The sequence below is a fragment of the Balaenoptera musculus genome, chromosome 9, assembly GCF_009873245.2.
Source record: "Balaenoptera musculus isolate JJ_BM4_2016_0621 chromosome 9, mBalMus1.pri.v3, whole genome shotgun sequence".
In the NCBI taxonomy this organism is placed as follows: domain Eukaryota; kingdom Metazoa; phylum Chordata; class Mammalia; order Artiodactyla; family Balaenopteridae; genus Balaenoptera; species Balaenoptera musculus.
In genome coordinates, this window is record NC_045793.1 from 8,001,460 (window position 1) to 8,026,240 (window position 24,781).

The window sequence follows — 24,781 nt, forward strand, 5'->3', positions numbered from 1 at the left end:
ACTGTACCTGGTACATGTCATAGTGACATGTAGTCTTTTCATTCAAGTCACCTTGCATGCAGAGAGCAGAGTAATTCTGCTCCTGAAAGCACAAGTCTGGGTCAGCATCCACCCCCTTCTCCCCACTCTTTAGCCTCCTCAACCTTTTCCCAGAAAAGATTTGCTGTCTCTCCTCCACATCCCATGATGGCTTTTTAAGTGCAGCTCTGGAGGGCACAGTGACCTTCTAGGAACGTGGGGACAGCTGAGTTTTTTGGAAGTGCTGAGCTGATAGAGTCCTATTAGGGCACCTGGTATGGAAAATGCTGCAGCTTTGGGGGATGTAGGCAATCAAAGGGAGACAGGCACAGGAGAGAGATCCCCTCATTCTCCGTTCAGCTCTCCTTTCGTGTCTTTGAAATTCAATATATACAGTAGGGCTTTTTTCCTTCTTTTGTTGCAGAAGAAGGTATTTTAATCTGCTCTTATCAAAAAGTCAAAATAAAATGAACAGGAAGTTTAAAAACAGGTCCCTATGCCAACTGCAAGCATATAGTGTTTGTACAAGAAATATTTGCTAAATTTAATTGAATTGTGGCTTAATGAGTCATTTCTCTGAACCTCAAAAGTGTTCAATTGTTGTGGAAAGGTTTTGCAGATACCTCAGATGAACAGGCTCTGATTGACTTTTTGGGAAATGTAGCACAGAAATGACTGCAACAATTTTCAAAAATAGATAAGGACTATTAAGAAACACATAACCAGAACAGAGTCACAGAACATGCAAAACCAATTTAATTATTAGTGTGAAATCTCCCTCTTAATTTAATTTAACAGAATTACATTATCTTAAAGAGGATATATGTGTATTTGTTAAAAACAGTTGCTTTAGGATTAAGATGATTATAAACGTGAGTCAGGCAAAGGAGACCCCACACAGCACACAGCGTGAAATGGAATCACTTAATTGGTGGCATCCAGCTTGCCATCGATGTTAACCAGGCAAAGAGCTGTGAAGTTCATATAATTATGAGCAAAGCTGAACAACTGTTTTTCTTTATTGATTTCTACCTTTTTCCTATAATGACTATTCAAATTTAGCTTCTTGATTTTTTTCCCTCAGCAAAATAGGGCTGCAATATTATCCAGCAATAAAAAGGAACGAGCTATCAAGACACGAAAAGACATGGGGAATCTTTAAATGTCTATTGCTAAGTAAAAGAAGTCCATCTGAAAAGGTTAGGATTCCAACTACATGACATTCTGGAAAAGGCAAAACTATGGAGACAGTAAAAAAAATCAGTGGCTGCTGGGGGTTTGGGGTGAGGAGGAAAGTATAGTTGGAACACAAGGGATTTTTAGACTAAACTATCCTAATGACACTGCAATGGTGGAGACTAGTCATTCACTATACATTTATCAAAATCTGCAGACTGTACAACACAAAAAGTGAAGCCTAATGTAAACTATGGACTTCAGTTAATAATACTGTATCAACATTTTGTCATCATTTATAAGAAACCTGCTAGGCTGTGGCAAGTATATAACACCAACGATAACTATGGTGTAGCAAGACGTTAATAACAGGGGAAACTATGTACGCATGTGGGGAAGGGTGAGCAGGTATATGGGACTTTCTGTTCTTTCCCTTTAATTTTTATGTAAACCTAAAATTGCTTTAAAAAATAAAGTCAATTAATTACATTTAAAAAAAAGTCAGTAAAATCAAACTTTCAAACTATTAAGCCACATGATAGTAAGTCATTTGCAAGACTAAGTCACTTTGTTTTAAATTAATAACATGACTCCATTTCTACCTGATATTGCCATTAATTTGATATTAATTAACTTAAATTAAATAACCTTACTATTAAAAGAAGAACTAAACATGTTTACTTGTTTTAGGCTTTGATTCCTATAACTCATAGTAAGAAAAATCAATAAAAACTTAATGTTTTAGAATATGCTTAATAATTAGTCCCACAAAAATTAATTTATGCATATGGTCTGTGTTGGGCCTGTTCTTACTGATTGAATTTTCTTTCCTCTCTGCCTCCTATTGCACCTGCCATATTAACTAGAAATTTGAAGTCAGGTCCTTCTGTGCGTGCGTCTCTCTATCAGGGTTCCAGACAGCCTGGAGACCTCTGCTGGTTGCAAATGATGAGGACACAAGGACCAGCCCTGGGAGATGGAGGGGAAGGGGAAGAAGAGAGGAGAGCAGAAAGTTATCAGGGATTGACATGATCCTCTATTTGAACTGTCAAATAAATACATTATGTCTATCTCCCAGGGCCCTTCTCATTCCTAAAACAAGCACAGACAATAAACAGACAAGCCAGCACAGAAAGACTCACCCTGAAATCCTGGCTCCACCACTTACTTGCTATATGACCTGGCACATGTCACTTAAATTCTCCGCGCCTCTTTCCTCATCTATCAAGTGAGGGTTTGAGTAGGAACCCATCTGCAAGGTGAAGTTAGTAAGCTCAGCAGACATTGTTCCTCACTGTATCTGTCTAGGTACTGTAGCCAAGACTGAAGGACAATCTGTTAAATAAAGTTGACGCTAGTGACAAAGAAAAATGAAATAGTGCCTTCTTCCTGATCCACGACTTTGCTTTATCCTCTGAGTTCATATTTCAAATGCTAATTCCTCCTGGACATTTAAGATGGAATTATAGCTTGAGAATAAATTTACCTGGGAGAAGTAGTTTGAATTACAAATTAAAAATTACTGAAAGTTTCTTTGAGATTAGCTTCCTTACATAAATACACTTTGTTTTTAATAGCTACATTTAAAAGCAGAAAAAAATCTTAGACAACAGTCTATCTATCTTATTTCCATAGCATGGAGGTGTCACAATTAAAATGCAGCCATGCTTGCTGGCAGAAAACATAATGGTCATATGAAATATCTGTTGTAAACATTTAATGTTCTTTTAAATAGCAGGATTATTCACATCCTACCAATTTTTAAGAGATGAATAACTCTTCCAAGCAAATATTTGCATTTCTATGGCTTCTCTGTGCTTTCTTCAACTATTATAGAAAAGTCTGCAGGGAGGTCAGCTTTCCCAAATGTGGCCATAAGGCTGCTGGGGGATTCTCTAAAGCACAAACATATTGGCTAAATCTGCTTCTTCTGTCCACTCTTCATTCTGTTTTTATATTTTGTCCTTCAGTGTATTCAAATGAAAGATAGCCTGATTTCTTTCCATCCCAACGTGCTAATCTTCAAGGTCTCCAGCGTTTAAATTCTACGTCAGTAATAAGATTATGCAAGGGATCTTCATAGCTCAGACTCCTTTCCCCAGAATACACCATGTTCTCCTTCCCTGGGTCGTAAGATAAAGCAGTGCTCAGTGGCAGTTAATCTTTGTGAGGCATGAAGCATCGTGAGATGTCACAGACCAGGAGGAAAAGATCCAGTTCTACCCGGTAACCTCAGTTGGACCTGTTACTCTGTTTCATTGGGCAATAATGACTCTCATCTTAACCTCCATGGGTATCATATGTGATAATAGTTATGATGGGCTTTTAAAATTGCAAAGTGCCCTACAAATATAATGTATCATCACGGTTATGTGATAGGGGGTTAAATATAATACAGTTGATTCTCAATATTCACAGTATTTATGTTTTCTATAGTCAGTGCAAACACCGAATTAGCAAACACTGAACTGTGGCTCTCAGGGGAAATACAGGGCAAGGTTCCTGCGAGCCTCTGGTCACAGCATTTCATCAACCAATCAATACCTAACCTTGTTTTATGTGTGTTTCTGTTTAAAGACACCTTATTTAACATATGTTGTTGATTCACTAACATTAAACTCACGGCCAAAAGCACTGTAACTCATGCTTGAATGAAGCTTATTTAATCCACATGTTTTGTCTGTGAAGCACAAAGCCTTCTTGCACTTAGGAACAACAGACAGCGCTTCAGTACTTCATTTGGGGCCATTCCAAACAGGGAAATCGCTAATAAAAAGCCCCCAAATGCAGAAAGACGTGGCACTAAATAGACCACGAAAATAACAGTGCTTCTCTGCACATCTCTGCAAATGACCACAAAAGCACCACTAGGAGATCTTAACAAGTAGGTGAATTCGCAAATATGAAATCTATGAATAATGATGATTGACCACATGAATATAAGAAGTTAAATTTTCTGTGTCTTCTGGAATACTTCTGAATATTATAATAAGAAGAATTTTGGCTTTCAAAGTGTTTGCTTATTCAGAAATAATTGGGTATACAAATATACACTGTATGTCAAAAACAGGTGAGCTGAAGATTTGGGACTAAAATAGATTCCCTGCTTTTGACAATCTGGTTTAACCAAATACTAAAAACGTCATAAAAACAGAACTTAGGTTCTCTCACTGAATTTTAATAATAAATGCCTTTTTTGGTTTGTTTTTGTTAATGAAAAATAATTTAATTTTGTAAAAGAAAGGTGGAGATATGATGGTACCAATTTGTTTTCAATTGAACATTTCCCAAAGTTTTCAGTGCTTACTTAATTCCTTGTTTTTATGAGTGACTTGGTATTGAGGTCAGACTTCCCTTTATTTTTTATTAATTAAAAGTCACAGACTAGATGTAGTAACACTGCCTAAGATGTACTGAGCACTCACTATGTAGCAAGCACTGTGATAAGTGCTTTACATTCATCATACCATTTTTAATCTTCATAGCAAAGCATCTGACATCAGTACTACTATTACCCACAGTTTATAATGAAGAAAACTGAAGCTGAGATATGCAGGGAACCTGCTGTAGCTCCTTTAGCAGATGGGACAGCTGATCCCAGGTGTCTGATGCCAGAGCCTGCGCTCCTAGCCTTCACTCTTCGTAATCTCCACTTCCAGCCTAAACTTTATTAAAAGATTTGCTTTTGCAGCTGTTTTATCTGGATGTTGAGAGTGTGTCTTTTGATTATACTGCTGTAATTATCAATTGTATTTGTTAAAGACACATTTGGGTGACAAGGGAAGATGATTATGCCACCAAGAGTGTGTTATTTTGGAAAGGATATTGAACGAACCTGCCATATGAGATCTTGGCCCAGTCACTTAACCTTTGTGAGCATTGTTTTCCTTAGCTGTGATATGATGAGGTTTAAATACATTATATTCTAGACACTTTTATGATTCTATGAAGGTAATGATGATGAAAAAAAAAAAACCCAATGGATTTCTGAGAATGAAAGTTATTAATGCAATTAAAAAAGAACGCCAAGCTAACTCACGGGACAAATTCCATCTAAATAGAAGGCTTCCCTCAGCCTTGAGAAGATTTTGGACATTAAGACTATGTTAAGTTTTCTTTAGGACGTGAAAAATTAGATATAATTGCATCTTTTCAGTTTTAATATTATTTCTTGCCTACCACTTAAATAAGCTTTCTCATCAGTGTTTTACTACTTCTTTAATCATTATAATAAAAGCCGAAGGCAACTGAGAAGAAATTTCAATTAACTATTTGCCATTTGTTCATTCATCAATTTTGCTGCATTCAACGCAGGAGGCAAGAGGGAAATCACAGGGCGACGAACTGCTATCAGAGATTCTCTCTGAAAGGAGTAGCAGACAGTTTAATCCACCACATTTTTCTCTGTCTCCATTTAAAAAAATGCATTCTGTTAATCATTCTCTTCAATCACACCTCTAAAAGAACTACAGAATTCTAAGCTGTAGATAAATATTTAATTCCTGTGCATTTCCCAATCTCTACTGGCGAAGGCAAGAAAGTCAGGCATGAACAGGAGACGATGGTGTGATCGCTGCATGTTCCTCCTCCTTGCCCATCACCCCTCTGCAGCGTCTCGGGTACCAGCTCCTCGTAGACACTTACTAAACACCACCCCATGAATAAATAACTCCAGAGAATAGTGTGGATTAGATCCTCTTTTACCTCGATTACTTCTTTAAAATTGAAATTGGTACTGAGGTAACTGTTGAATCACATGCAGTTATAGAAATAATAGAGATACCGTGTATATTTTGCCCAGTTTTCCTCAAAGGAAACATTTTGCAAAACTACTGTAGAATGTCACAATCAGGATACTGAGATGGATACAATTCACTGATGGTACTCAGACTTTGTACGTGTGGGTGTGTGTGTATATTTAATTCTATATAACTGAATCACCTGTGCAGGCTGTATATTCACCACCACAGTCAGATATTGAACAAATCCAACTGTAAGAATCCCTCGTGTTGCCCTTTTATATCCACAACCCCTCTGGCCTCTCTTTACCCCTCCCTCACACCCCTGTCGCCAACCGCCGGCAACTGCTAATCTGCCCTCTATTTCTAAAGTTCTGTCACTTCAAAAATGTCATGTAGGGCTTCCCTGGTGGTGCAGTGGCTGAGAATCTGCCTGCCAATGCAGGGGACACGGGTTCGAGCCCTGGTCTGGGAGGATCCCACATGCCGCGGAGCAACTAGGCCCGTGAGCCACAACTACTGAGCCTGCGCGTCTGGAGCCTGTGCTACGCAACGGGAGAGGCCGTGACAGTGAGAGGCCCGCGCACCGCGATGAAGAGTGGCCCCCGCTTGCCGCAACTGGAGAAAGCCCTCGCACAGAAACGAAGACCCAACACAGCCAAAAATAAATATGTAAGTAAATAAATAAATAAATAAATATTTTTAAAAAGTCATGTAAATGGAATCATTAGGTGTGCAACCTTTTGGGATTGGATTTTCCCTCAGCATAATTCCCTGGAGATTTATCCAAGTGGTTTTGTGCATCAATAGTTTGCTCCTTTCTATTACTGAGCAGTATTCCATGGTATGGAGACACTGCTTGTATTATTCTCCAGTGGAGCTGTATTCTTTTCTCTTTTGCCTTTCTGAGTAATGACCATGTCCAAGTCAACCCAAGACACCATCTGCCTGCAGAAGGAGTGCGGGTAGAGGTGGGAGGAGGGAGGGTTACTCCAGGTAGTGTTCAGTTTCTGACATGTGCCACGAGACCATGCATCCACAGAATACTCTGTAATGTGTCCAGAACAGAAGTCTTACTTTTTATCCCCTGGTTCCCAAACCACTTCTCTCCCAATGTCATTCTCAGTAAATAGTACCACCATGTGCCCAGTTACCCAGGCCAAAATCTTGGGGAGCCATCTTTTACCTTTTTTTCACCTACCACCCAATCTATCACCAAATACTGTGGGCTCTTCCTTCAACATATTCAATATATTCCTTTTCCAAATGCTTCTCCACTGCTGCCACGGTAACTGCTTTGGCCCATCTCTCACCTGGGCTCTACAGCTGGAGCTTGGCTGGTCTCCCGAGTCCCTCCTGCCCTTGCCCATCCACCCCTGCTGTAGTTAGCACAGCACCCGGCAGCTGGAACGATGTGCCTAACAGCTCAGTCGGATCCAAGCCACCTGCTTCTTCCCACCTCACCTCCACGATGGTCTTCAACCTGCTGTCTAGCTGCTGGCTAAGGCTCCAGCTGTGTCCGTCTGTCCTGTCACCATCGTGGTCCAGCCACCCCAGCTTTCTTGCTGCCCCTTGAACAAGCGGCGCATATGCCCCCACCTCGGCCTCCCAGCCTGTGCACCGCCCTCCACGCTTCCCGGGACACTTCCCCTCCCGCTGTCCACACACTGCGCCCTCGCTTCGTTTAGGCCTCTGCTGAAACGCCACCTCCTCCTACCTTCTCCGAGAGGGTTTCCCCGAATCCTCCTTTATTTTTCTTCTCAGCATTTACCACTAGCTAACATTGTATTACACAATTATTTTCTCAGTCTTTGTCCATGCCCCTTGGAACACATGCTTCATAAAGGCAAGGGCTTTTTCTGTTTTATTCATTGTTTCATCGCTATCGCTTGGCATATATAAGCGTTCAACATACCTTTGAGTGAATACATGATTTCCCCAAATTCCTTTACTCATAGCTTTTAAGCCATCAAGGACTAAGCAAAGCAGGTCACAGAGATTTCCTGTGACACAGAGACAGTACCTACCCTTCCAGCCAACATGGGGAAGACACGAAGCTTCTTCTTAATAGCAGGAGGATTTGGTGACAGGGAGCACGGTAGATTACATCCATGCCCCCTCCCCCAGCCCTCTCTCCCTCCTCGTCACTTGCTGTTTCTCCGACTGAAGAAGCAAGAGTTTATTCCTCTTCTTGACTCAGGATTTGGTCAAATGGCTTAATTCGGACAATGGTGTGCTAGTGGGAGTGGCAAGACCAAAAGCTTGAAAAGTGCTCACCGGAATGGGCTGCTATCAGTGGCTTGAGATGAATACACCCGTGTAACCCTGCAGTCCCGGGAGGAGCATGCCAGGTGCACCACAGAGCCCTCAACTCTTAACTGACCTGCACATCAGTGAGAAAAAGCGATTGTTGGAACTGTTATCCGGCACTTCTTTTTGGGGTCAACAGCTACCTGGTAGAATACGTAAAAGCAAGGCTTTATTTTTAAGCCCAAGAAGACTATGAGAAAAGACAAACAGAGGGAGAGAGAAGAGCTGAGCTTCGGCCCAGGGGGCAGGCAGCGTGCTCACAGCGGGTGAGGGGAGGACTCGGGTGGAGAGCTGCTGCCCAGCTTCCCGACGCGGGGCGTGGGGGGCGCCTGCCACGGAGGGGGCTCGGCACCAACCTGGGCAACCTAGCCTCGTCAGGAGAGGGACGAGGAGTGAGCAGATGTGTCTCCGGCTCTCTCCAGCCTTTCCCTTGTGAGGAGCGAACCCTGAGATGAAGCCCATGACTCCACCACGGGGCTGCCGTGGGGAGGCTGCCATGGGGAGGCGGGAGGACATGACAGAGACTCCGGGCTCTGTCCCCTCCAGTGAGGGACAGAAGCAGCAAAGGGAGTGATAGCAGATGCTCTCTGGGAGCACTGCCTCAGTCAAGGAGGGACTCGAAGCTCACCAACCTCAGATCTTAGCATCCGAGGCCAGACAAGCACCCAGGGACCAGGCGGGCGCAGGACACGGGGCTGGAGGCCAGCAGCTGGCAGGTCTTGCAAACTCAAGGAAGGACCAGCAGTGATCCGGGTCCCTCCCTGTGATGATGTCAGGAAGAACGTCTAAGCTACAACACCTTGCTGCCCACCCCCTTCTGTGTTCCACACACCTGCACACACGTTTACAGAAGGAAGCAGGGGATAGGGAGGGCCACTTGAGAGGCCGAGCGCCTTCGTTCAGGAGGGACAGAGCACGGCAGAAGGGACTGCTGAAACGGCAAGTCAGACTCAGCTGTCGGCCAGACTGGACCACAGACAAATGAAGACACTGCATTTTCTCTGCGCATCCACGTTGTTTCATGCATGACAACGTGCAACTCTGGTATAACCAGAGCAACCTCCGATTTGGTCTCCCTGCAGCCTCTCACTCACTTCCTGTTATGTATTTTCCACGCTGCAGATGGTGTTGTCTTTCTAAAATGTCGATCTGATCAGGTTATTCTCCTGATTAAAAAAAAAAAGTCCTGGGCTTCCCTGGTGGCGCAGTGGCTGAGAGTCTGCCTGCCAATGCAGGAGACACGGGTTCGAGCCCTGGTCTGGGAAGATCCCACATGCCGCGGAGCAACTGGGCCCGTGAGCCACAACTACTGAGCCTGCGCGTCTGGAGCCTGTGCTCCGCAACAGGAGACGCCGTGACAGTGAGAGGCCCGCGCACCGCGATGAACAGTGGCCCCCGCTTGCCACAACTGGAGAAAGCCCTTGCGCAGAAACGAAGACCCAACACAGCCAAAAATAAATAAATTAATTAATTAAAAAAAAAAAAGTCCTTCCGTGACCCCCTTTGGCCCCCAAGACAACATTAAAACCTTAGCATGACTTGGGACGGAATCCAGTAATATGGCGACGTCTCTGCATTCACCTCGGACTCTGAAGACGGCTGGCAGTGATCCCCTGAGCGCTGCACTTTCTTCTGGCCTGGGGAGCATGCAGGGTACGAATGCAGGGCAAGCCAGAAGTGCTGGGGAGTTACTGCTCCTGGCAGCAGCCCTGAGCCAGACCGGGTGGGGAGGAGGAGGAGCGATACCCTGGCTTCGCCTGCTCTGCGCTGTCTCCCACAGTCCCCCATGGTCCTGAGCTCTGCTTGCCCGCAACGTGAGTGGCCCGATAATGGTCCATTCCTTTCCCTGTTCCATTTCTCCACTCCCCTACTAGTATTTCCTGGGGTCCTTTCTTAAATAAGCTGGTATTCACGTCCTCACCCCCTTGCCACTACTCCACCAAGGGGCTTCTCCTCTCCTGGAACAGGGGTCGGACCTCTGACCTCAAGAGCTCCTCCTGGGAGAACCCAAAACATGATAGGTGACCGTACAATTCATCAACACACTGGGCCACATTTTTAGAGTGAACGTGGGCATTGCTAACGATACACACTTGTCCTGGCACGAGGCAACTGGGCAAAGCAGGACATTTGGTCCTCCTTATAAAGCCTGTTTTGATCTGAACCCAGCTTACGGCTGCTGCATTTTCATCACCTTCTGCTTCTTACCCTAATTTCAACCCTTCTGAATGAAACTGGCTGAGGTTCCTGAAATTTCCCTCACAGCACATTGTGTTTGCAAAGATGGTCATAATACCGCCCAGCCCACGTGCTCCTTTTGCAGCGTGACCTTGTCACTGAGCCGAGCCTTCAAGAGGCAGAGCCTGCTTCCCCTTTCCTGGAATCTGGGCTGGAGCCCAGATCTGACCAGTAGCAGCTAGTAAAGAGATTGTGTGTGAGCTCTGAGGCTGGGTCTTAGAGACCTCCAGCTTGCACCTTTGCTTTTTCAATGTTCCTTCAAAGAGACCAACTGCCATGAAGGGAGGGAGCCCAGGCAGCCATGAGGTAGAGCCCAGGGCGGGGGCAGGGTGGTGGGATGGGAGCGGGGGTTGGCGGTTGTCTTGGAGGGGAGAACTGGGGTCCCCCCCCACCGGCTGACAGCCCCAGTGAAACTCCTGGGACGCCATGTGACTGAGGCCACTGTGGACCATCCAGTCATTCTTATGCCCCAGCTGAGACCACGTGAAACAGAAAAGCCATCCATCCAGGCCACAGAATTGTGTGAAATAATAAAGTGTTGTTTAAGCCGCAGAGTGTTTGGTGGGTTGCTGAACAAAACAGAGAACTAAAACATCCCTCCTCTCCCTGCCCTCCGCTCCTCCCCGTGCCTTTGCCCGGATAACTGTAACTTATCACTCCGAACTCAGTTTCTATGTCACTTTCCCTGGTGTGCCTTCCCTTATTTCCTAGACGGGGTTAAGTGCCCTTCCTTCTTGCTCCCAAAGAACCCAGTATTTCCACCTTCCATTTATCCTGCCACCTGTCCTTCCACTTCGAATTGCCTTTTCATCCTTTGCTGCTCTCTTCCAGTTAGAACCTAAGCCCCTTTAAGAAACTGTGCCTGTCTTGGACACCACTGGTGTTCCAATGACATATACAATGCCTGGCGCGTGACAAATGATGACTACATACTTGTTCAGTTATGACTTAATAAAAATAACGAATGTTTATTACACACATACTACGGGGCAGACCCCATGCTACCTGTTAAATATGTGTTATTTTGTTGAATCCTGTAAAGCAGGGACCTTTACTATTCCTGTTTTATACACGAGGAAACAGAATGCACAAGATGTTAAGTAACTTGCCAAAGTCATACTGTTTGTGACAGAGTAAGAATGCAAACCCACGTGTGTGATTGCAAAGGCTGTTCTTAACTGCAATCCTTATGTAACAATCAGGATGGGCTAGGTTGTGCCACAGTAACAAATAGCCCTATAGTCTTGGTAGCTTAAGAAAGCAAAGGGTTTTTTTCTTTCTGATGCTATAGATTCATCGTAAGTTGACAGGGTTCTCTGTACATTGTGGTCACCGAGGGATCCAGTTTGATGGAACAACCACTGTCTTGAGGTTTGTCGGTCACCCTATCAAAGGGACAGAAGGACCCCAGAGGGTCTTGCATCAGCAATTAAATGTTCTAGCCCAGAAACTGCACATGTCTTTTCTACTCATCACTATTTTGGCTGGAAATACTCAGTGAGCAGTGTAATGTCTACCAGATTATACCACCTCACCTGTGAATGAACATAGTGGTATGTCATCTCCTGCTGTGTGAGGAGACTTTGCCAAAGTTCTGGGAAGTTTTGGAAAAGCCTAGAATAAGGATTTCTTAACAACAGATCATAAGATTCACATTTTAGGTTATAATGGAAATCATACAGTGGCTACAAAAAGGTCTATCTTCTATCACAGTTGCTTTGATAGTTGTAGTTTGGAAAAAAGCTCTGGGACCAATATGACTTACAAACTATATTAAATTCAAATGAATCAGCATTCACCTTTAATTTTACCACCCCAGACGTTGCCACTGACAAATAGCTCTGGTCAGTAAAGCAATGATTACTCTGCATTAGTTAGTATTCAACTTCTTTCCAAGTACAGCTTCTCAAACTCATACAGAGGAATTAATACCTTTTTCCTATAGAAAAGTTATTAATACCTTTAATTAATTAGGTAATTAATTAAGGTAAGGTATTTCCTACAGGTCTACTTTATTATGATTTTGTATTACTATGCTGCACAGCCATAACACAAATAGTTATTTTGAAAAAAATAAAAAGAGGGCTCAGATTTTACTTTCTAAAAAGAAAATTAAAATGAATACTGCCATCCTGAAAACAGAGGCTATCTGTTTAACAACACAGAATGTATAGTGACATGATGAGCAGCAGATATCGACATTCTTCTAAATCCATGTCTACAATACACCCATAATGGTGCATGACATCAAGGAACCCTAAATATAATTATCCTTTTAGTTCTCACATGGAACAGGAGAACCTTCTCAGCTTTAATATTGCATTTTCCACCTTTTTAAAAAATTTATTTAAAACATATGTCCTGATATAAAGTTATCAGTCATAATTCTAGTTATTATCCTAAAATGTTATATGTCACAGAAATATCCAAGTTTCCTGCTAATTGCATTCTACTCAAATTTTTAACCATGCTATTTTAAGTTTTGTTCTCTATAGACAATCATTACTTTATGCTGAAGTTTTTACAAAATGAAGATTTTCAAGAAGACTCATAAAAAGAACTTTTTTTAAAAAAAAATGTAAGTTTCTGATAGCCTTTAGGTAATACAACTGAATTGGGTAACAAATGACAAAACTCTAATGGAAAACCTGATTACTTCCTCCAGATCAACAGGAATTAATTACATGGGACTGAATGAACTGATGAGTATGGTTTATAACTTTATGACTTTTTGGAAAATATACTAGCTTTAATTTTCACTTTTTTTAAAAAAAATCATAATCTTACGGTTTCAAGGGTTTTTAGGCTATATGTAATCTGGTCTCACTCAATCCAGAAAACTCCTCAAAGTACAGGACAAATTTCCATTTAGCTTTTGTTAAATACTCTCAATCTTGGAAATCCACTACCTCAAAATAGTGGCCACTCATTTTTGAATAGCTTAGCTATTAGGAAGTTCTTTCTAATAGGAAACTGAAATTTTCCTCTCACTGGGCTACTTTGGTCCCACTGAGTAAACCTCTACAAAGCCTAACCCTTCTTTCATGGAGCAGTTGTCAATTACTGAAAACAGATTCTTTCACTTCTCTTAAATCATATCTTTTGATTGGTATAAATATCCTCAGGTCTCTTGATTTTTCCTTTAGGGGTCCTTTATCTATCTGGTCTTCTTAAAAGATTAATATACATCTTATAATGAGGTGCCTAGGATCGGCCATGACATCCCAGCTGAGGTCTGACTGTACTTCCTTGCTATGGACACAATTCTCTTATTAAGGTAGTTCAGTACTGTATTTATTTAAAAAATCAGTCACCACATAATGTTGGCTCATATCAAACTGTCCATAAAACCAACACCCTGAGTCTTTTTCCGTGATACCAGGAGTCTTCTATCTTCTACTTACGCGTTTTTTTTCTCTTTTGGTCTAAGTGCAGGAATTAAGTTTATCTCTTATTATATTACATCTTATTATTTTTATCCTATCTTTCTAGCCTGTCAAGATGCTTTTGAAGTGCTTTTTATCATCCATCCCTCTTTTAATCCATCCCATTAAACCATCCCTCTCAGCTTTGCGTCATTTGCAAACTTAATAAACATTCTATTCGTGTCTTTATCCAAGGCGTTGATAGAAATGTTGGAAAAACGTGAGTAATACAGAAGACCTGCTTCAGGCTTCCAATTGACTTAAAGATTCTCTTGAAAGATTATTAAATCTGTTGCTGAAAATCAGACATATAAAGTCTATGACATCACTCAGCTAGTAAATGATGGACATAACTAGGTCTGGTGATGTCTCTACTTTGTGAAGCTTTGCTCATTGCTAGGGATTGCTGACTTCCTTCTTGGCTTGGAGGATTCAGAAACGTGGCAACTCATTCCAAAATTCTGATGTTGGTTGACAGTGATCACCGTTTTATTTCTAGAATATTATTTCCTCTGTTCCCTTTAGAAGTCACACTTGTCGTTGACTAGGTATCCTTCTTTCATTCTTTTCATGTGTCCTTTTTCAAGCAGTGCTCATCAAAGAGCTCCATGTGGAGTCCTATTATTTATTTAGATCCACCTCCTTTTCCTTCTTTTATGCGATCAGTTTCTGATTAGCAGCCGACTCAGCTAACCAACACCCTGGGGGCATGGATCGCTAGGGGGTGTCAAAACCTTACTGGTTTATACTAGATATCCTTTTGAAGTTCAATCTGTCTTTCCAGGTGGATAGGTACAGAGCTGGTGAATGCGTATTGGTTGTTTCTCACTGAAGTGTATGCCAATTTCAGAGGGAAATTTTAAAGTGCTTCTCATCAGTCCTGCTCCTGCTCAATGACCAAGCTTTTAAGGAACACTGGCCGGAGGAGGTGGCCGGTGATCAGCCTCGCCCGACACCCACGTGCTTTTTGTGGTCCTCACTGTGACTCCTTTGATTGTATTAACAGAATTTATCTTCAGAGTATCAGATCTCTTCCTTGCTTCTTCATCCTTCCGAAGACGCGGTGTTATCAGGAAGCAATGCCTAGCTCTTGGTGTCACACATCTGTTTCAAATGCCACCTCTACCAATGACTAGGGGGGACATTAAGCCAGTGGTTCTCAGTTGGTGGTGACTCTGCCCTTGGGGAGAACAGTTGGCAACATCTAGAGACAGCTGTGATTGTCACAACTTGGGTTGCTACTTGTATCCAGCTGGTAGAGGGCAGGGGTGGGGCACTGCTAAACACCCTACACTGCACAAGTCAACCACCACAACAAAGGATTATGTATCTGACCCCAAACTGCAACAGTGCTGCTGTTGGGAAACCTGCTTTAAGAAAATAACCTTTCTGAGCCTTGGTTCCGTGTCCTGTACAATGAGGGTAACCGTGGTCCAGGGCAGTGTCGTGAGGGTTACAGGCAGCAGTGTACTTAGAACACACGCCATAATGACTGGCACAGAGCCAGCGTCAAAAAACAGTAATTATTTTCCTAATTATTACCAGGCATTACACTGGTTACTTCCTAAGATGTTATTAGCTTAATACTAAAAAGGTAGTTCATTTACTCCACAAATATTTTTTTGAGCACTTTCTATATGCTAGGCACTGATCTGGCTGCTGCAAATAGATAAGTTAAAAGGAAAAAAAGACAACACACTCCAACTTCAGGAAGCTAACAGCCTGCAAGTAGGCACTGTGTTCCCATTTTGTAACTGAGAGAACCCAGGCCCTGCGAGGTTCAAGTAATGTACCCAAGGGTTCAACACTGATAAGGGGCAGAGCCTGGATTCAAACACCACCAGCTGCTACAGACTGAGATGTCTGTAATTTGTGTCTCCCCAAATTAACATGTTGAGATCTTAACCCCCAATGTGATGACATCAGGGGATGGATCTGGGATTAGGTCATGAGGGTGGAGCCCTCTCGAATGAGATTAGTGCCCCTCTGAGAAGAAACAGGAGAGAGCTTGCTTCTCTCTATGTCACGTGAGGATACAATGAGAAGACGGCTGTCTGCAAACTAGGAAGTGGGCCCTCACCAGACACCTGATCTGCTGGTACCTTGACCTCGAACTTCCCAGCCTTCAGAACTGTGAGAAATAAATGTCTGTTGCTTAAGCCACCTAGTCTGAGCTGACTAAGACACCAGCTTTGCCTGATTCCAAAGCCTACATGCTTTCTACTCCATTGTTATCAGACACGTGCTTTTAGGAAAACCAGATTGCAAGGTGTGTGAGAATGGCAGATCTCACTTCTGTGCTAATTTTTATTTATTGTCTTAGCACCAGCATCCATGCCCTCTCATTCTGCAGGATATGCTTTTTGTTTCTTTTCCCTTCTACTCTTTATTAATTTAACAAATATTTACTGAGCACTTGCTCCTTGTTAGGATACAGTGGAGCTAAGACACACTGCCTTCGTCTGCAGAGAGCTCCGGGGCTGGTGTGGATGAGAGTCCGTCTCAGCTAGAAGTCTCGTGTGGGACCTGCAGCATCACCTTAACTTACCCTCAGGTGCAAGAGGCCATGAGGCCACCTCCATGTCGGGACTGCGGATGTCCTTACAGGTATTTGCGTTTATCTATGTACCTCATCACATGCACAGTTAGCTTATTTGCACAGCAAAATTTTCCTTTGGTGAACAGAAAACTCTGGGTGTAACATTCATACATCTGAAGTTCATGTTATGCTTTTAGCTTGACACAGATTTCTAGCACAGTAAATACTTAGTTATTATAGAGGATTTGCCTTTACAATGTTATTTGTTCATGACCTCGAAGGTCCATGCCTCATTGCATATTGTAATTTTGCTGAAGTGCCAATTTAATCACCTGACGTGAAATGCCGATGAACAAGAGAGTGTTACTCAGAGTGAGGGAACCTGGCAATCACCCAACATTCCTGTCAAACTTGACTTTGTGAGTTTCACTAAAGAAATAAAGTCCATTGTTTCAAGTATGTTCATGGTGGATGTTACTTTAGGAATATCATAGTGCAGTGTCTTTAGGAATATCAGTGTCATAGTGTAGGGTTTGTTTTGATGGAATCATTACAACCCTGAAGGAACACTTAAAATGTCCAATTATTCTTCACTGAACTGTGGAATGCATGTGGCGGCATTTGGGCGCTCACCAACGTGTCAGGGTCCATGCCTTATGGATGCCTAAGCCTCTTTTCCACTAACATACTGGCATATGTAAAAAATTATAATGGCATCACTCGACTTTCAGCTGCATTCCTTCTGGACCTTGACCCTTAATGACAAGTTCTTTTGATCTGTTTAACCATGGACTCTCATCAGAGAGACGCAGCTTCAAAGCTCTACTTTACCACATACTAGTTGAGTAACTTGGGCATACTGACCATCCTCAGCTTTAGTTTCCTCCTCTGTAAAATGAGGATAATAATCATAGGTCTTGCTTAATGGGATTGTTGTGACATTAAGTTGTCACATTTACACACGTAAGACTTTTAGCACAATGCCTAAAACAGCAGGTGACCTGTGAGTCTGGGCCCTCTTTCCTTTTCCACTTCCACCCCACCGACTGAGCTATTGCCCCTCCTTCCTGCCTTTTTGCTGAGGATGTGGCCCTTTCCCGTGGGGCCTTACCTACAACTCTGTTTTCCCCTGGTCTTGCCTGGTGTCTTCCTGGTTCTAAGTCCTGGAATACTTTTTGCTCTTGGCCACTCTCTGACATGGGATGTAGGGCTTATCCCTCAACTGGTCAACCTCTGCTACCCAAATCTCCTTCTTCTGCCTTTCTCTTTCATTCCTGAGTCAACCATCACAGAGGTTACAGCACAGTAGTCAGGAACAGAGACCCTGGTATCTGACTGCCTGGGCCCAAGTTTTGATTCCACCACTTAAATTGGTGGCCTTGGGTATGTTATTTAACCTCTTGGTGCCTCAGTTTTCTCATTTGTAAAATGGAGATGATCATATTGACTATCTCATGGAATTGCTAGGAAGAGTAAATAAGTTCATGTATCTGAAGTGCTTAAAATGGAGCTTGGCCCACAGAAAGTCCTATATAAGTGTGTATTATTGTTATTTATTATTATAGGTTGGGTCCCCTGTTCTCTTCATTATCTGCTAGCTTCTCACACCCCCATCTTTTAAAATGAGTGCTTTTAACGATTAATAACATTCTGATCACAAATTCACCTCCTCCTTGGCTGGCACATTACCCACCATCCCTGACTATTTCCACTTTGGCTTCATGATATACGTCCTCTTAGAAAAAAAATTCATTGGCTTTACATTAATCATTTTAAAATGCTTAGCCAATCACAACTCTATTTAATCTAGATAGCACTGACGTGTAGTAAAGAGAAGGGCCAGGGTGGCTCTTAAATGAACAGATTCCAGATCAAGAAGCCAGGAGCAGATACTCGGCTTCATATGTGTTTCAGTCTGTCACACACCACGTAACATGGGTTTCATTACCATCATTGACTTAGATGCCTCCACCACCAATCACAATGTATTTCAAAGGCGAATTAGTAGCTTTAGAAAATTATGTGAGCAATTAACCCCAAATTCTTACCTATAACTTTTCCTAGAAAGAGCGACTTGGGAGAATTGAACAGAGTGTCAGATGAACTTGGCAGATGGTAACTCACAGAAGGATAATGATCCAGCTGCAGGAAGAAAAAGAGAGACACTTTTAGAAGAATGTCACCATCCTGCACTGGACTCAGATCTCCCAGGGGGGATGACATCATTCTTTGAACCTCAGTTTCTGGATCTTATTTCATCACTGCTGACTCTGAAATACCAGCCTGAGAAAATGGGAAGTCCATCCCTTCCTTTGCTGGAGTTATTGGAAAACAAATCGAGCTTGGTAAGTGAAGACCCTTTATGAATTGTTGTCCAGCTGACGCACATTTTCTGTGGATAATTTACCTGCTGGATTAAGATCCTTGCTCATTTTAATAGAGTGAAACCTGCTTGATCCAATCCCTAGTATTGACCTCTGAGATAGAAAATGCTACATTTATAGCGATGGATTTTCTTTAGGATCGTCTTACTGTACTGTTTTCTTCACCGTTTGGGTCTATCAACTTGCACACAAATACTGATCTTCAGAATATATATATGTTCAAATAGGAATATGAATATATTAATATATATGGATATGTAATTCAAATGCTGAGATTCAGGTTCATAGTTTTCTTGCTTATCAAAACGAGGGTGACTTCTCCTTCCTGCCACAGGGCAGGGACATCAGAGCCTGGAGGGGACAGAGGTACCTTTGCTCTGGCAGAGCTGTCCTTTCAGAGTGGAGCTGAGTTGGCAGCAGAGGGAGGTGACAATGAAGCAGGTGGGACTAGCTTACAGGTAATGCCTGCTGTAGCAATGCACATTTCTGATTACACTTCCCATGTCAAAGTGCAAGTGGTGGTGTCCCAGAATCACAGGGCTTCTCTTGTCCTTTGTGTCCCTAAGTGGCTTTTCTTGCCTTAGCTGAATTTTTACAACCCAAACATTCTAGTTGTGTTTCCCCAACTGTGAGCTCCTAGAACTTTCTGTGCTTCTGTGTACCCACATGTGAAAGGCCTCTTCTGTAACCTTTCATTTTTCTTAAGTGAGTTTAATACCTGCTCAGGTCAGCATAAGGCAAGGTGTGGGTCAGAAGGAAACACTGCATCCCTATCTGGCAGGGCCCTCCCGTGGGAACTGCGCAAGGAAGCTACTTGCTGAAGGCAGCAGCACAGACTCCAGAAACTAGATCCACTCCCGGGTCTCGGCTCCTGACGGGCCAAGATGGGCAAAGCTGCAGGAAGGAGACCTGCTTCTGGGAAGGAGAGGGTGGCTGGAAGTGCGCGGGGAGGGAGCTAAACTCACTTGTCAAGAGGAGAATGAGTCACTTTGAGGAATGATGGCTAATTATTAATGACCGCCTACACCGGAATTTTGAGACTGCTTACTAGAAACCTTGTGTTACTGTTACTCAAGGTTAAGAGTCAAAGAATCATCACGTCTCAGGAATTTTGGGAGTTTTGACCTGCAGAACGGGTACTGTAAGTTTTTTTGTGCATGGGTGAGTATCTGGTAGCACTGCGATGAAAGTCCAAAACACATGATTAAAGCAATCAGCGGCGTGTTCGACTATAATTTTGAAAAGCTTTCTACAATTTCAAGTGCATCGTTAACAAAACACTTATTCTGGCCAGAGAGTCTTAAACATTTTACTACTTTATTGTATTTTGTCTCGAGCAAAGGCAACTCTTTCTGCTGCTAAATATTAACTAGCTGCTTTGGCGCCATCTGGTGGCACACATGCATAACTGCTGCGGTCCCTCCATCCACTTCTACTGCCTGTTGTCAAAAGGCTTCCTGAAAGTGCCGATATATCAATAATTAGTAAGATACCCTACTAGGCTTCAGTGATGATCTCCCCCTAAATACTTCTCATTTAATCTATTTTGTTAAATAACTTAAAAATGGATACAAAGAATATATGTTCATTATAGAGAAAATAATAGATGTGCAGACAAAAATTTAATGTTAATTTTTTTATGTCTATTCTTTTGAGTTTTTACAAAAATTGGATGGAACCCAACACACATATTGTTTTGCATTTGCATTTACTTTTCATTGCTTAACAATGTAATAGGAGACTCTTTCTGTGTCAATACACAGACAACTAAATCATCCCTTGCAATGAATGATGGGTATTCCATTTTATGGATATATGGTACCCAATTTTTAAAAAATATCAAATTTCTCTGCTTAGACTTTTAGATTTCTTGTATCTTTGGGCCCAGGACAGTGCTGAACACATAGCAGCTCCTCAATAAAAATGTGCTGACATTCATTCCTGCAACTCTTCAAGCAGCGGACACAGGTGAAATCAGTGCTCAGAGGTGGTCTGATTCACACAACAGAATTACCCTTCTTTTCCTGAACTGTTTCTAGGGACCCAGACCAGACAGAGTTGGCTTTTGGGCACATTTTATATTATCTTTACTGAGCTCATGTAAAATAAAATTCCTAGTTTGTCTCCATAGGTTACTTTCAGCTCTTCCCCTTCCTTCATATAGGCAGTTGGTGACTTGAACCAAAAGCTAAAATTTACATTTATTTATACTAAATTTATTTCTTTTGTTTTGAAGCATAATAACAGCCTACTCAAAAGTTTTTGAATCTTGATTCTGTCATCAGTGATTCTGCCTGGTTTTGATCTATCTATAAATATCACAAACATGCCAAGTCTTCATTCATTAATGAAGTCATCAATGAAAAAATGTTGGACAGGAATCTAAGTGGGCAATGACCTATAATTCTAATACAAATTACTTGTTCAGTTAGGAAAATCTTTTGGAACAACTGACATAGAAAATATGACAAGTGCTGAAGATACATAGGAAGGCTTTAACGTCCACAAAGATCAAACTCTCGTCGCTGCAGTAATTCTGTAATAAAAGAGGAAAGCAGGAGGAGAGCTACGAGGAAAGAAGAGTCTGGCTGACTTCTTCCTTCTCTCTCACACTCCCTCCTGCCTTGTGCTGAGGAGGAGGGAGGCAGGTGGGGTTGCGGAACAGGAGGAGGTGAAGTGGAGGGCACGGCAGGAAAGGCAAGAGCAGCTCGGGGGCCTTGAAGACGTGGCTCCGTGAAGGATCCCGGACTCCCTGGGGTGACGAGCCACGGGATGCGGGCGCCCTCTAGAGGCTGAAAAAGGCAAGGAACTAGATTCTCCCCTCACAGCCTGGGGTGCCGGGGGAACCAGCCCTGCCAGCACCTGAGCATCAGCTCCGCGATACTAATTTCGGATGTCTGGCCTCCAGAACCATAAGATAATAAATCGGCGTTACCCTAAATTTGTGGTAAGTTGTTACAACAGCAGTAGAAAACTAATACAGGAAACTAAAAAAAAAGAGCCGTGCCACCAAAACCATGACTGAACATCACCTTCTCCCAGCTCGGTTCTCAAGTAATAGCTCTAGTCCTGCTCCACTCTTCCTGCCTCCCGGACGAAGGCTGCAAAGCTGCCCGATTCCGGAATTGCCCCCGCTTTCTAGAGCACCCAATCCTGCTTTCTGGAATCCTCCCAACACAAGCCCCATCCTCTTCCCGTCTCTCGCCCAGTGATATCCCCATCGTGGTCCCCGGTATGTGACTCTCTTTGGGCCAGTAATCCACTCATTGCCTCCTGGCTCCAATTCACCCTTCAATATCTGCTCTATGATAAACACGAATTCCTTTAATCTCCTTTAAAATGAGCAGGATGTTAAACTTTCTCAGCCCTGGAGGGAAGAAGGGGCTTCTGGAAATTTCCAGTGCTGGCTTGGGGGTGGGGAGGTAGTGGAGGTTCGGCCTAGGGTGTGAGGTCTGCCCAAGCCACAGGCCCAGAGCAGGACACCTCCGTGAGCCTACAGCCTGGTGACTCTCCGTCTCCCCTGGAAACCATAGCCCCTGTGCAGCCCTGCGTGGCCTGCATGCTCGGAAGCCCCCTGCCCCCAGCTCCCCAGCCCCACCCCCACACACGCTGGGTCCCTGCTTCCCCACCTGCACTCCAGAGGGTGGCCTTGTGCTGGCCCAGCAACCCCAGGCCAGTTCCAGCCCCGCCAAACCAGAACTTCTCTGCTCTCTGTGGCGGGGCACGGCTTTTCCCACGACATCTGGAGCCCCCATGCTGGTCCTTCTGTGGGTCTCCTTCCTCAGTCCTGGATGCTTCTAGCAAACTCTACAGGGTTTTCCTTACATCTTGGAGGTTTCCTTTATTGCAGTTAATTCTTGTATCAGGAGCCTAGTGAGTTCTAAGCAGTTTCTACCGAATCCTGTTCTTCTTAATGGTCGTTTCATTCTTTTAATGGTTATACCCTCCCCCCTTCCTTCCTGTCTCAGAAGCAATGCCTTCCCAAGGCTCTTCCTCTGCTTCTGTACATTTTAGACTCTTTCCATTTGATTTCCTAGAAGCCAGTGCTCAAATGAGAATTTCTTCAGTCAGGGGTGTCAAAAAATCAAAGAAGTTGTGTAGCAAGTCCAGGCTGCAGTGCAAGCTTCCTGTCACTTAGACCTTAAGCACAGTGTATCCCATGGTATCCTGCATGTCTCTGAATATCTAGTTAATCACTTTTAAAAGTGTAAAGATGGGAGGGACCTTCAAGATGGTGGAGGAGTAAGATGTGGAGATCACCCTCCTCCCCACAGATACATCAGAAATACATCTACATGTGGAACAACTCTTACAGAACACCTACTGAACGGTGGCAGAAGACCTTAGACTTCCCAAAAGGCAAGAAACTCCCCACGTACCTGGGCAGGGCAAAAGAAAAAAGAAAAAACAGAGACAAAAGAATAGGAATGGGACCTGCACCTCTGGGAGGGAGCTGTGAAGGAGGAAAAGCTTGACACACTAGGAAGCCCCTTCACTGGCAGAGACGGGGGGTGGGCCGGGGGGAAGCTTCGGAGCCACAGAGGAGAGCGCAGCCACAGGGGTGCGGAGGGCAAAGCGGAGAGATTCCTGCACAGAGGATGGGTGCCGAGCAGCACTCACCAGCCCGAGAGGCTTGTCTGCTCACCAGCCGGGGTGGGTGGGGGCTGGGAGCTGAGGCTCAGGCTCCGGAGGTCAGACCCCAGGGAGAGGACTGGGGTTGGCGGCATGAACACAGCCTGAAGGGGGCTAGTGTGCCACGGCTAGCCAGGAGGGAGTCCGGGAAAAGGTCTGGAGCTGCCGAAGAGGCAAGAGACCATTGTTTCGGGGTGCGCGAGGAGAGGGGATTCAGAGCACCACCTAAACGAGCTCCAGAGACGGGCGCGAGCTGCAGCTACCAGCGCGGACCCCAGAGGCGGGTGGGAGCCGCGGCTATCAGCGCGGACCCCAGAGGCAGGTGCGAGCCGCGGCTAACAGCGCAGACCCCAGAGACGGGTGCAAGCCGCGGTTATCAGCGCGGACCCCAGAGACGGGCACGAGCCGCGGTTATCAGTGCGGACCCCAGAGACGGGCGCGAGCCGCGGCTAACAGCGCGGACCCCAGAGGCGGGCGCGAGCCGCGGTTATCAGCGCGGACCCCAGAGACGGGCATGAGACGCTAAGGCTGCTGCTGCCACCACCAACAAGCCTGTGTGCGAGCACAGGTCACTCTCCACACCGCCCCCCCGGGAGCCTGTGCAGCCCGCCACTGCCAGGGTCCCGGGATCCAGGGACAACTTCCCTGGGAGAACGCACGGCACGCCTCAGGCTGCTGCAACGTCACGCCGGCCTCTGACGCCGCAGGCTCCCCCGCACTCAGTACCCCTCCCTCCCCCCTGCCTGAGTGAGCCAGAGCCCCCGAAGCAGCTGCTCCTTTAACCCCGTCCTGTCTGAGCGAAGAACAGACGCCCTCAGGCAACCTACACGCAGAGGCGGGGCCAAATTCAAAGCTGAACCCCAGGAGCTGTGCAAACAAATAAGAGAAAGGGAAATCTCTCCCAGCAGCCTCAGGAGCAGCGGATTAAATCTCCACAATCAACTTGATGTACCCTGCATCTGTGGAACACCTGAACAGACAACGAATCAACCCAAAATTGAGGCGGTGGACTTTGGTAGCAACTGTAGACTTGGGGTTTGCTTTCTGCATCTAATTTGTTTCTGGTTTTATGTTTATCTTAGTTTAGTATTTAGGGTTTATTATCATTGGTAGATTTGTTTATTGATTTGGTTGCTCTCTTCATCCTTTTTTTATATATAAATATATATAATTTTTTCCTTTTTCTCTTTTTGTGAGTATGTATGTGTATGCTTCTTTGTGTGATTTTGTCTGTATAGCTTTGCTTTTACCATTTGTCCTAGGGTTCTGTCTGTTCTTTTTTTTTTTTTTTTTTAAGTATAGTTTTAAGTGCTTGTTATC

At 44.0% G+C, this 24,781-nt stretch overlaps 1 protein-coding gene across 2 annotated transcripts in view; it reads right to left on the reverse strand.

Moving 5' to 3' along the window:
* CNTNAP2 (contactin associated protein 2) overlaps positions 1-24,781 on the reverse strand; it is a 2,064,798-nt gene that overhangs the window by 114,055 nt on the left and 1,925,962 nt on the right. For both annotated transcript variants that reach the window (XM_036864011.1, XM_036864010.1), the window contains exon 22: positions 18,494-18,587. In XM_036864011.1, coding sequence (XP_036719906.1) covers positions 18,494-18,587 — 94 coding nt within the window. The remainder of the gene's footprint in view (positions 1-18,493; positions 18,588-24,781) is intronic.